Source organism: Theropithecus gelada, chromosome 3 (assembly GCF_003255815.1).
Source record: "Theropithecus gelada isolate Dixy chromosome 3, Tgel_1.0, whole genome shotgun sequence".
Lineage (NCBI taxonomy): Eukaryota > Metazoa > Chordata > Mammalia > Primates > Cercopithecidae > Theropithecus > Theropithecus gelada.
In genome coordinates, this window is record NC_037670.1 from 9133077 (window position 1) to 9145342 (window position 12266).

At 52.5% G+C, this 12266-nt stretch overlaps 1 protein-coding gene across 1 annotated transcript; it reads right to left on the minus strand.

Annotated features, from left to right (window-relative positions):
• Positions 1-2262: 2262 nt before the first annotated feature.
• On the minus strand, positions 2263-7465 carry TMEM270 (transmembrane protein 270). The gene is made up of 3 exons (XM_025378523.1): positions 7364-7465; positions 2732-3160; positions 2263-2576 (listed from the first exon to the last, which is right to left on the minus strand). The coding sequence occupies exons 1-3, from the start codon at positions 7433-7435 to the stop codon at positions 2280-2282; spliced, it is 798 nt and encodes a 265-aa protein (XP_025234308.1). The 5' UTR covers positions 7436-7465; the 3' UTR covers positions 2263-2279.
• Positions 7466-12266: the final 4801 nt, after the last annotated feature.

Sequence of the window (12266 nt, forward strand, 5' to 3'; positions counted from 1 at the left end):
GTTCTGGGGCCTCCTCTTTTCCTCCAGTCCCCACCTCAGCAATGGGCTGACATCACCTATTCCTGCATTCATGCTTCCTTGAAAGTTGTGTGTATGTCCTAGAATTCCAGTCGTGTTACCCCTCTGACCAGGCGCTTATAGGTCCTTCCGGGTACATGTTCTGCCTCGTTGGCCAGATGGGACCTCTCAGATGTACCTCCTAGGGCAGGACAGGCTTGCTGCTCAGACTTGGAGGAAGGGTCTGGAAGTTCACCCCACATCTACCCTGGGCCCTCACTGAGCTGGGAACCTGAGTGGAGAAGGGCCACGTTCACACCACCACCCTCTGGCTTGGGAGTGGGTGAGAGGTGACTGCAAACACTCGAGAAACCATCCCTTCCCCTCTCAGCAGAATCACTCACCTGAAGGCTGAGTCGTGGGGATGGGAAGCACCACAGCCTGAGCTGGCACAGCAGCATAAGCCACCCCTGCAACAGGACCCTGTGTCCTTACTCACAGGTTAGAGGAGTGCTGAGATACTGGATAGGTTTCCCCTTTCCCCAGGGAGACAGATGGCTCTTCAACAGACTGGGTGGGTGAGTGCGGTTGGTTCTGCGAATGAATGGATGGGTGGGTGGGTGGGTGGATGGATGGATGGATGGATGGATGCATGAATGGATGCATGAATGGGTGGATGAATGGGTGAGTGGATGGGTAGGCAGATGGGGGGGTGAATGGATGGGTGGTTGGGTGGATGGATGGGTAAATGGATCAGTGGATGGGTAGATGGATAGATGGATGGATGGATGGATGGATGGATGGATGGATGGATGGATGGGTAAATGGATCAGTGGATGGGTAGATGGATGGATGGATGAATGGATGGATAGATGGGTGGATGGATGGGTGGATGGGTGGGTGGGTGGATGGGTGAGTGGGTGGATGGATGGATGCATAAATGGGTTGATGAATGGGTAAATGAATGGGTGAGTGGATGCGTAGACAGATGGGTGGGTGAATGGATAGGTGGGTGGGTGGGTGGATAGATGGATGGGTAAATGGATCACTGGTTGGATAGATGGATGGATGGATGAATGGGTGGATGGATGGGCGGGTGGGTAGGTGGATAGATAGATGCATGAATGGGTTGATGAATGGGTAGATGAATGGGTGAGTGGATGAGTAGGTAGACGGGCGGGTGAATGGATGTGTGGGTGGGTGGATAAATGGATGGGTAAATGGATCAGTGGGTGGGTAGATGGATGGATGGGTGGGTATGTGGATGTATGGGTGGATGGATGGATGGATGGGTGGATGGATGGATGGATGGATGGATGGATGGATGGATGGATGGATGGGTGGACGGGTGGATGGATGCACGAATGGTTGGATGAATGCATAGATGAATGGGTGATTAAATGGGTAGGTAGATGGGTGGGTGAATGGATGGGTGGTTGGGTGGATGGATGGGTGGATGGATAAATGGATCAGTGGGTGGGTGGTTGGAGGGATGGATGGATGAATGTGTGGGTTGGTGGGTGGATGATGGATGGATGGATGGATGGATGGATGGATGGATGGATGGATGGATGAGTGGATGAGTGGATGGATGCATGGGTGGAGGGATGGATGGATGGATGTGTGGGTAGATGGGCAGGTGAATGGATGAGTGGATGAATGGATTGGTGGGTGGGTGGATGGATGGTTCTGTGGATGCCTTTGTGGCAGGTGGATAGGTGGATGGATGAGTGGCCAAGTGCATGAATGAATGGGTTCCTTGAAGCCTGGCTCACAACTGTTTCTCAAAGGAAGTTTCTAAATCTCTGAAATGTGAGGCCCTGGCACCCCCCAGAGGCCAAAGTCTCTAACTGCCCATCTCCCCTAAAACCCTGGGCACCAATACTTCTGAGAATCAGGGGCACGCACCTAGAGAAAGTTAAGGATTCTGAGAAACAAAAAATCTAGAGACCCAGTGCTGGTTCTGCCCTTGACAGACTGTGACCTTGGGAAAGTTCAACCTTCTGAGGCTCAATTTTCTCAGCTGTAAATGGTGCTAATCAAACCTGATGCCTGTGTTGCTAGGAGATTTAAACCCGATTATGAGTAAATTGTCTGAGATGGTTGATATCTGGCCCATAGAAGATGCTGACAGAATGTAATTTCCTTCCCAGAGGCAGTCCTGGGCTCACATGCACGCACACACATGCACGTCATTCACACAACGTCTCTCCAGCCCCATTAGGGAAGAGGGAGTGAGACCGTAGGCCAGGCCAGACCAGGAGAGGCAGATGGGGATACATTTATGCTCTGGGAGTTTCTTGCTCTGACAAAACTAGTCCAGACTCCGAGTCCGAGGACCCAGATAGTGAGGGCAGCAAGGAAGACCCTGAGACCTCCTGGGGTTCAACCTCCTGGGCCTGGGCCAGCTGGGCCGTGTGTTCAAAGGCAGCCTGCAGCAGGTGGGAGGCCAGGCAGGTGGTCCAGGTGATGAGATAGGCCAGGTGCCAGGAGGTGAGGGCAGTCATAGTCTCCACCCACCAATACAGACGTCTCAGCTGTGCCAGGAGCTTCCTCACCACGCAGTTCATTTGCAAGGCCTGGAACAGGGAGACAGATGGGCGGGTGGCCCTTAGGAGCTCACAGGGTTACACTGCTTGGCTGTGGCTCCCCCACACAAGCCCAACCAGCCCTGGTCACACACAACACCCCAGGTTTGCCCTCCACACCCCAGTCTCACCCCGAAACCACCCACCTTACTGAGCTGCCTGTCCGGTCGGAAGCAGTGGGCCTTCTGACACACCCTCCAGGTCACTATCACCAGGAGCAAGGCCACCAACATCAGGCCGTGCAGACATGACAAAAATAGGTCTGTCCAGATGGCCACAGACAGGCCCAGCTGCTCCCAGGCACTGAGCAAGGCCAGGCCCAGGGCCCTGGTGCCGCCCCACATGCCAGCCCACATCAGCCTGGGTCCCTGTAGCACGAGCCACACGGGGACCTGGATCAGAGCCAGCCCAGCCCGGAAAGCCTGGCCCAGCGGGCAGGCTGCAGCTCCCAGGGGTAGGTGGGCCTGCCAGTTACAGGACCCCCGGGCCTCCTGGGCCAGCCCTGATACCCAGTGGTTGAAGAGGTTGATCTTGAGGAGCAGGAAATTATAGAGGTGATCTCGGTTCTGAACCAGCTGCCGGAGAAGAGAGAGAGACAATCATCACCCATCATCACCCTCCTGGGGCAGGAACCCCACTTTTTTTTTTTTTTTTGAGACGGAATTTCACTCTTGTTGCCCAGGCTGGAATGCAATGGTACTATCTCAGCTCACTGCAACCTCCATTTCCCGGGTTTGGGTGATTCTCCTGCTTCAGCCTCCTGAGTAGCTGGGATTACAGATGCCCACCACCACACCTGGCTAGTTTTTCTATTTTTAGTAGAGATGGAGTTTCACCATCTTGGTCAGGCTGGTCTTGAACTCCTGACCTTAGGCGATCTACTCACCTCGGTCTCCCAAAGTGCTGGAATTACAGGCGTGAGCCACTACACCTGGCCAGGATCCCCACTTTTATTGTAGAGGTGAAGCTGCTGGACCACCTTGAGTCAGATCCCCACCCAAAGGCCTCAGCTCCCTATATGTGCAAGGATGAACTCTGTCCACTTTGAAGGACTCCCTTCTGAGAAGGGAACATTAGAAGGTGTTTCATATTATATTTGGGTTCCTTTCCATTGGATTTGGATTTTTTTTTTTTTTTTTTTTTTTTAAGAAACAGGATCTCACTCTGTTGTCCAGGCTGGGGTGCAGTGACGTCCTCATAGCTCACTGCAGTCTTGACCTCCCACACTTAAGCAATCCTCCCATCTCAGCCTCCCAAAAAGTTGAGACCACAAGTGCATGCCACCATACCTGGCTAATTTTTTTTTTTTTTTTTAAGAAATTGAGTCGTTCTATTATGCCTGGCTGGTCTTGAACTCCTAGCTCAAGCAATCCTCCCCTCATTAGCCTTCCAAGTAGCTGGAGCTATAGGTGCATGTCACTACATTCAGCTAATTTTTTTTTTTTTTTTTTTTTGAGACGGAGTCTCGCTCTGTCGCCCAGGCTGGAGTGCAGTGGTGCGATCTCAGCTCACTGCAAGCTCCGCCTCCCGGGCTTACGCCATTCTCCTGCCTCAGCCTCCCGAGTAGCTGGGACTACAGGCGCCCGCCACCTCGCCCGGCTAGTTTTTTGCATTTTTTAGTAGAGACGGGGTTTCACCATATTAGCCAGGATGGTCTCGATCTTCTGACCTCGTGATCCGCCCGTCTCGGCCTCCCAAAGTGCTGAGATTACAGGCGTGAGCCACCGCGCCCGGCCTAGTCTTGCTATGTTATCCAGGCTGGTCTCGAACTCCTGACCTCAAGCAATCGTTCTGTCTCAGCCTCCCTAAGTGCTGGGATTGCAGGCGTGAGCCACTACACCTGGCCTCCATTGGATTTAAATGATTATTTACAATACTCCAGACTGAAGGAGGTTGCGTGGCTATTATTACCATGTGAGGATCCCCTGCCCCAATCTTGTGGGCTTTGAACCCAGGTTACTTGTCTTCTTCTAAGTAGCTGGGCTTTGCCTCTGCACCAGTTGTCCTCTGGCATCAGGAGGGCTGCTGGGGCAAAGGACAATGCCACTGGGGGCAGGGAGGCGTGAGAGACGTGGGGCAGGGGCCACAGAATTCATGACAGACCTAATGAGAAGGGTGAAGGAGAGGGACCCAGAAAGACTTCAGATTTTCGGCCGGACACAGTGCCTCACGCCTGTAATCCCAGCACTCTGGGAGGCCGAGGCAGGTGGATCACCTGAGGTCAAGAGTTCGAGACCAGCCTGGACAACCTGGTGAAACCCCATCTCTACTAAAAATGGAAAAAATTAACCAGGCATGGTGGCAGATGCCTGTAGTCCCAGCTATTCAAGAGGCTGAGGCAGGAGAATGGCATGAACCCAGGGGAGGTGGAGCTTGCAGTGAGCCAAGATCCCACTGCTGCACTCCAGCCTGGGCGACAGAGTGAGACTCCGTCTCAAAAAAAAAAAAAAAACTACAAAAGTTAGCTGGGCATGATGGTGCACGCCTGTAATCCCAGCTACTTGGGAGGTTGAGGCAGGAGAATCGCTTGAACCCAGGAGATGGAGGTGGCGGTTTGCCAAGATCGTGCCACTGCACTCCAGCCTGGGTAACAGAGTGAGACTCCGTCTCAAAAAAAAAAAAAAAAAAAAAAAGATTTTCTGATCTGGGTGGCGAGTTGGACAATGGGGTCTCCCATTCACTGAGATGAAGCGTGCAGGACTGGGGTGAGGTGGGGGAAAGCTGTTCTTGAGTCCTGGAGTTGAAAGATCCTTCATCAGAGCTGGAAAGCCCCCAGCCCTTGAGTGACACCAATCCACCCATCTGGACCCCCATCCCTGTGTCCACAGGCACACCATCTGAGATTGGCTGCAAGCCCCCCACTCATGGGCTGGATTTGCAGAGCTTGGGGCATGGAGGGTGGAGCTATGCTGAGACCAAAGGGTCCAGCAGGGAGAAGAATGAGGGTAGAGGTAGGAAATAGGACCTCCCAGGTTATGGTGCTGAGACCAGGGAGGAGGGAAATCTATGCTATCCCACGTGATCCCACAAGATCATTTCTATAGGAGAGGAAACGGGGGTTCAGAGTGGTGAAGTGATTTGCCCAAAGTCACACAGCTAGAGAGTGAAACAGCCGAGATGCAAATCTTTTTTTTTTTTTTTTTTTCCTGAGACAGAGTTTCACTCTTGTTGCCCAGGCTGGAGTGCAGTGGTGTGATCTCGACTTATGGCAACCTCCGCCTCCTCCGTTGAAGCGATTCTCCTGCCTCAGCCTCCCAAGTAGTTGGGATTACAGGCATGCACCACCATGCCTGGCTAATTGTGTATTTTTAGTAGAGATGAGGTTTCTTCATGTTAGTCAGGCTGGTCTCGAACTCCTGACCTCAGGTGATCTGCCCGCCTCGGCCTCCCAAAGTGCTGGGATTACAGGCGTGAGCCACCGCGCCCGGACCCGAGATGCAAATCTAATGGTGTCTGTCTTTCTCAACTGCACCCTGTTATATGATCGTGGCTCACTACAGCCTTGGCCTCCCAGGTTCAATCTATCCTCCCACCTCGGCCTCCTAAGTGTGACTGAGCTGTGACCCCAACCGCAAGCATTTGTATGTTTAAAAAAGATGAATGGCCGGGCACGATGGCTCACGCCTGTAATCCGAGCACTTTGGGAGGCCGAGGTGGGTGGATCACGAGGTCAGGAGTGTGAGACCAGCCTGGCCAACCTGGAGAAACCCTGTCTCTACTAAAAATACAAAATATTAGTCAGTATGGTGGTAGGCGCCTATAATCCCAGCTACTTGGGAGGCTAAGGCAGGAGAATCGCTTGAACTGGAGGCAGAGATTGCAGTGAGCCAAAATCATGCCATTACACTGCAGCCCGAGCGACAGGGCAAGAGTCCATCTCAAAAAAAACAAACAAACAAAAAAACAAAAGATGAATGGGCCGGGCACAGTGGCTCATGCCTATAATCCTAGCGCTTTGGGAAGCCAAGGTGGGCAGATCACAAGGTCAGGAGATCGAGACCATCCTAGCTAACAGGGTCTCTACTAAAAATAAAAATAAATAAAAAATAAATTATCCAGGCGTGCTGGCAGCCGCCTGTAATCCCAGCTACTTGGGAGGCTGAGGCAGGAGAACTTCTTGAACCCGGGAGGCGGAGCTTGCAGCGAGCCGAGATCGCACCACTGCACTCCAGCCTGGGCGACAGAGCGAGACTCTGTCTCAAAAAAAAAAAAAAATATATATATATATATATATATATATATATATATGGGAAAAACAATGATCCACCCATAGGAGGGACCCTCAATAGAGAAAACTCTGCCAGGTGCGGTGGTTCACGCCTGTCATCCCAGCCCCTCGGGAAGCTGAGGTAGGAGGATCATGTGAGGCCAAGAGTTGGAGACCAGCCTGGGCAACATAGTGAGACACCATCTATACAAAATACAAAAATTAGTCGGGCGTAGTGGTGCACACCTATAATCCCAGCTACTTGGAGGCTGAAGGGGGAGGATTGCTGGAGACCGGGAGTTGGAGGCTGTAATGAGCTGAGCCGGCACCACTGCACTCCAGGCTGGGTGATAGAGCGAGACCCTGTCTCTAAATAAAGAAAAGAAAAGAAAATTTCAGCACTGTAGTTTGGAGTGGGGCTTCTGGGAGCTGTCAGATTATTCTGGAAGGCAGGCAGCTACCTAGTTCCACTGGATGGGACAGGCAGGGCTTGGGTCCGGCAGCTCTGAGGTGACTTTGTAAAGAGCCTGGTGTGTCGTCCCCACCCTACTTACCCCCAGCCCCCACTCACCAGCACTGTGAGCCTTATAACCTGCAACAGAATCCCCAAAAGGCTGGATCTGACTGGAGGAACGGCCTCCATGTCTGGCCTCCCACTCCTCCTCTGGCTGGGAAAAGCAGGGTGACCTCACAGATGCCACAGGGTGGGGGCCAAGTTACCATGGGGACCCGATTGCCACAAGAGATTCCCCACCTTTACCTGGCTCCTGCCACTCCACTGCTTCCTCTGAAACCTCAGTCCACGTCTGGCCCCAACAAGGCCAAGGAGGTCTTAGAGCAAAGCTTTCTTCGGGTCAGATTTTCCCAGATCTTGGAACAGGAATCAAGTGCTGCCTAGGAATGGGGTTCATGCCTGTAATCCCAATGCTTTGGGAGGCCAAGGTAAGAGGATCGCTTGAGGCCAGGAGTTTGAGACCAGCGTGGGCAACATAGCAAGACCCTGTCTCTACAAAAAAACAAAAAAATTAGCCAGTCATCGTGGTGCACACCTGTAGTCCCAACTACACAGGAGGCTAAAGTAGGAGAATCGCTTGAACCCAGGATATAGAGGTTGCAGTGAGCCCGGATCACTCCAGCCTGGATGACAGAGCAAAACCCTATCTCTAAACAAAGAAAAAAAATTGAAGTGCAAGGAGTTTATTTGGGGAGTGGACCCTGCAAGCATCCATAGGGAGTCAGAAAGTGAGGCAAGTGGCCAGGCGCGGTGGCTCACGCCTGTAATTCCAGCACTTTGGGAGGCAAAGGTGGGTGGATCACGAGGTCAGAAGTTCGAAACCAGCCTGACCAACATGGTGAAACCCCATTCCTACTAAAAATACAAAAAACAAATTAGCCAGGCGTGGTGGTGTGCGCCTGTAATCCCAGCTGCTCAGGAGGCTGAGGTAGGAGGTTTTTGGAACCTGGAAGGTGGAGGTTGCAGTGAGCTGAGATCACGCCACTGCACTCCAGCCTGGGTGACAGAGCAAGACTCAGAGGAGAGGAGAGGAGAGGAGAGGAGAGGAAGGGAGGGGAGGGGAGGGAGGGGAGAGGAGGGGAGGGGAGGAGAGGAGAGGAGAGGAGAGGAGAGGAGAGGAGAGGGACAGGGAGGGAGGAAGGAAGGAAGGAAGGAGGGAAAAGAGAGAGAGGGAGGAAGGAAGGAAGGAAGGAGGGGAGGGAAGGACAGATGAGTTCATGAGGAGGGTTTGGGTTCAGACAACTGGGGCTGATCCCCAAAATCCCCTGGAAAATGGTGCAGAACACACCTCAGAGTCACCACACCCAAGGAGCATGAATACTGGGGTATTTGTCTTCCATGACCTGTCTGCTTCCTGTTGGACATTAACTCCCCCTGAACCTCCAACCTCACCAGCACAAACACCAGAGAAAGCCCTCCAGCAGATGGTCAGGTGGGGGCCTTGCAGCAGGCAGCTCAAGCAATGTGCATGGAAACTGAGGCAGAGGACTCTGGGGTAGGGAAAGCAAAAAGGAATCAAGAACAAATAAACCCCTAGACATGTGATGATGGGAGCCTTGGGCTGAGGAATGGAGACAACAGATGCCAGAAATCTGTAGCAGGTACAACAGATAGAATTGGAGGATGTCAAGACCCAAGATGATCTGAGACAATGCCCACTTGCATGCTAACAAGTTAACCAGCCAGAGCTCCATGGCTGCCACAGGAAGACAGGAGACTCCTGGATCAGAGATCAAAGACAATGTTACTCATGGCAATAGCAGTGAACTAGAGTATTAGTACTTTCCATTCATTCCTTGAGCCTCAAATCCCACAGGGTGATGTGACAAGGGCCTGATGATGCCTGGCAGTATCTGAGGTGGGTGTGTTACAGGAGAGGTGGCCTGAGCTTAGGGAACCCAAATCTTTTCTTTTTTTTTTTTTTTTTTTTGAGATGGAGCCTTGCTCTGTCACCCAGTGCAGTGGTATAATCTCAGCTCACCACAACCTCTGCCTCCCGGATTCAAGCGATTCTCCTGCCTCAGCCTCCCAAGTAGCTGGGATTATAGGCGCCTACCACCATACTGACTAATATTTTGTATTTTTAGTAGAGACAGGGTTTCTCCAGGTTGGCCAGGCTGGTCTCAAACCCCTGACCTCAGGTGATGCACCCGCCAATGCCTCCCAAAGTGCTGGAATTCCAGGCGGGAGACACCTCGCCCAGTCTTCTTTTTTTCTTTTTTTTTTTTGAGATGGAGTCTCACTCTGTTGCCCAGGCTGGAGTGCAGTGGCACCATCTCTGCTCACTGCAACCTCCACCTACCAGGTTCAAGCAATTCTCCTGCCTCAGCCTCCTGAGTAGCTGGGATTACAGGCACGCACCACCATGCCCAGTTAATTTTTGTATTTTTAGTTGGGACGGGGTTTCACCATATTGGCCAGGCTGATCTTGAACTCCTGACCTCAGGTGATCCACCTGCCAGCGCCTCCCAAAGTGCTGGGATTATAGGCATGAGTCACCACGCCTGGCCAGGGAACCCAGATCTTTTCTAATGAGCAGTAAGCAGGGCTGCCTTTTGCCCCAGAAGGAGACACTATATCTTCCAAGGTTGTCTGATACACAGATAACCTAGAAAAGAAAGTCCAGGGCAAAAGGCAATCCATTAGTGCCTCACTCACAAGACATACAGAAACATGAAAGACACATAGAGAGTTGCATCCCAACAGAGGAATGAACAGGAAAAGATGTAAAGCGAGACAGGAGTCAGGGATACGCCCAACCCAGAAGACTCGAGTGAAGGGCAGATAGTAGTGCTGCCCACCAAGTGGGGGTGGGAAAAGAAGGAGTAGGTTTGGGGAGAGAGGCAAAGGGATTGCTGGGGGTCAGAAGGTGGTGGCTGAGCCAGGTGCAGTGGCTCACGCCTGTAATCCTAGCACTTTCAGAGGTCGAGGTAGGCAGATCACTTGAGGCCAGGAGTTTAAGACCAGCCTGGGCAGCATGGTGAAACCCAGTCTCTACTAAAAATATAAAACTTAGCTGGGTATAGTGGTGCACGCTTGTAATCCCAGCTACTCGGGAGGCTGAGGCAAGAGAATCGCTTAAACTCAGGAGGCAGAGGTTGCAGTGAGCCGAGATCAGGCCACTGCACTCCAGCCTGGGTGACAGAGCAAGACTCCATCTCAAAAAAATAAAAAAGAATGAAAGAAAGTGGTGGCTGCTGAGACTGGGATTTGCAATTTGTTTTCCCTCCTCTCTTTGGTTTGCTGCCACCATTACCTGGCATCCCTGTCCCCAGAACTCCACCGCCACAGAGGCTGAGCTGATATCTCCAGCCTCATACTGACCACACTTCCCGTGGTCAGGGTGGGAGCTAGAGCAGAAGGACCTCACTCTGCCCCACAGCCCCTACGGTGGCCCCATGGGAATGCTAGGCTCATGTCTCAGTCCTAGCTCTAGTCACCTGCCCTTCCCTACCCCCACCAAAGCCCTGGTCTTGGTCCCCAAGCTAGATTCCAGCCAGGGTTCTTTGTGGCTCTGTGGCTGCCCAGACCACAGGAACGGGTGCCCACAGAAGCCTGGATATCTAGTGTCAGAGGTCAGAAGCCTCCGCTGGGGAATGAAACCAACTCGGGATGTCCCCTAAGCTAACTGAGGGAGAGCAGTCCCAACCACGCAGGCCCACAAGCCAGAAACCCCGGGATCGCCTTCTCATCTTCCTGCCTTCTTACCTTCCTGCCAAGCCACTTCTGAAGGCAAGGACCGTGAACCTCCCTCACTGCTGTGTCCCATGCCTAGAACGGTGCCAGGGGCACAGAAGGAGCTCTGTGTAAATTTTTTGAATTAAGAAATGAAAGCTGACTGGGCACGGTGACTCACGCCTGTAATCCCAACATTTTGGGAGGCTGAGGCCAGTGGATCACCTGAGATCAGGAATTCTAGACCAGCCTGGCCAACTTGGTGAAACCCCATCTCTACTAAAAATACAAAAAAAATTAGCCCAGCGTGGTGGCGGGTACCTGTAATCCCAGCTACTTGGGAGGTTGAGATAGGAGAATTGCTTGAACCCAGGAGGCAGAGGTTGCAAGCAATGAGCCAAGATCATGCCCACTGCACTCCAGCCCAGGTGACAGGGCGAGACTCTGTCTCAAAAAAAAAAAAAAAGAAAGAAAGAAAGAAAGAAAGAAAAGAAAAGAAAAGGAAAGAAAGAAAAGAAAAGAAAAGAAGAAAAAAGAAGAAAAAAAGATGGCTGGGTGCAGTGGCTCAGGTCTGCAATCCCAGCACTTTAGGAGGCGGAGGTGGAAGGATTGCTTGAGCCCAGGAGTTTTAGATCAGCCTGGGCAATATAGCAAGACCCCATCTCTACAAAAAAATTCAAAAATTAGCCAGGCATGGTGGCACATAACTGTGGTCCCAGCTACTCAGGAGGCTGAGGCAGAAGGATCGCTTGAACCCATGAGGTCAAGTCTGCAGTGAGCCGTGATTCCACCACTGCACTCCAGCCTGGGTGACGAAGTAAGATCCTGTCCAAAAATAAGAAAGAAATGAATAACGGCCCTACCTACCAGGTTGCACCTGAAGGCAGCAGGACCTGCTGTGGGAGAAGCCTCCGATGTAGACGAACTGGGAGCCTTGAACCCTCAGTCCAAAGCTTCCCCCTGCTCGCGCCCTTCTCTTTCTTATTCAGCACCAGGTTCAAGGTCATCCATGCACTATTGCTCTGTGTGGCCTTGGAGTTTCACTTTGCAGGGGAGCAGGGAGGACCAGACGGGAAACCCCAGTTATCAGTAGCGGCTGCCTTGCACAACGCCGGGAGGGCGCCATTCACCGGCCTTTGCCCTTCTCCGCCCCAGGACCCAGGGAGAGGAGAAGCAGGAAGCCCACCTCTGACTTCTGCCAGCCCGGGTACCCATCGGCTCTCAGGTGCGCCCCCGAGGGTGCAGGACTGCAGGGCGGCCGCGCGGGGGCAGCAGACACCGGGGC

What these genes read in the sequence shown, in the direction of transcription:
- TMEM270 (XM_025378523.1), bottom strand. Translation starts at nt 7,435, where the DNA reads ATGGAGGCCGTTCCTCCAGTCAGATCCAGCCTTTTGGGGATTCTGTTG. An exon ending in TTATAAGGCTCACAGTGCTG is followed by an intron (nt 3,161 to 7,363) that starts GTGAGTGGGGGC and finishes CTTCTCCGGCAG; the next exon opens with CTGGTTCAGAACCGAGATCA. An exon ending in CGGACAGGCAGCTCAGTAAG is followed by an intron (nt 2,577 to 2,731) that starts GTGGGTGGTTTC and finishes TCCCTGTTCCAG; the next exon opens with GCCTTGCAAATGAACTGCGT.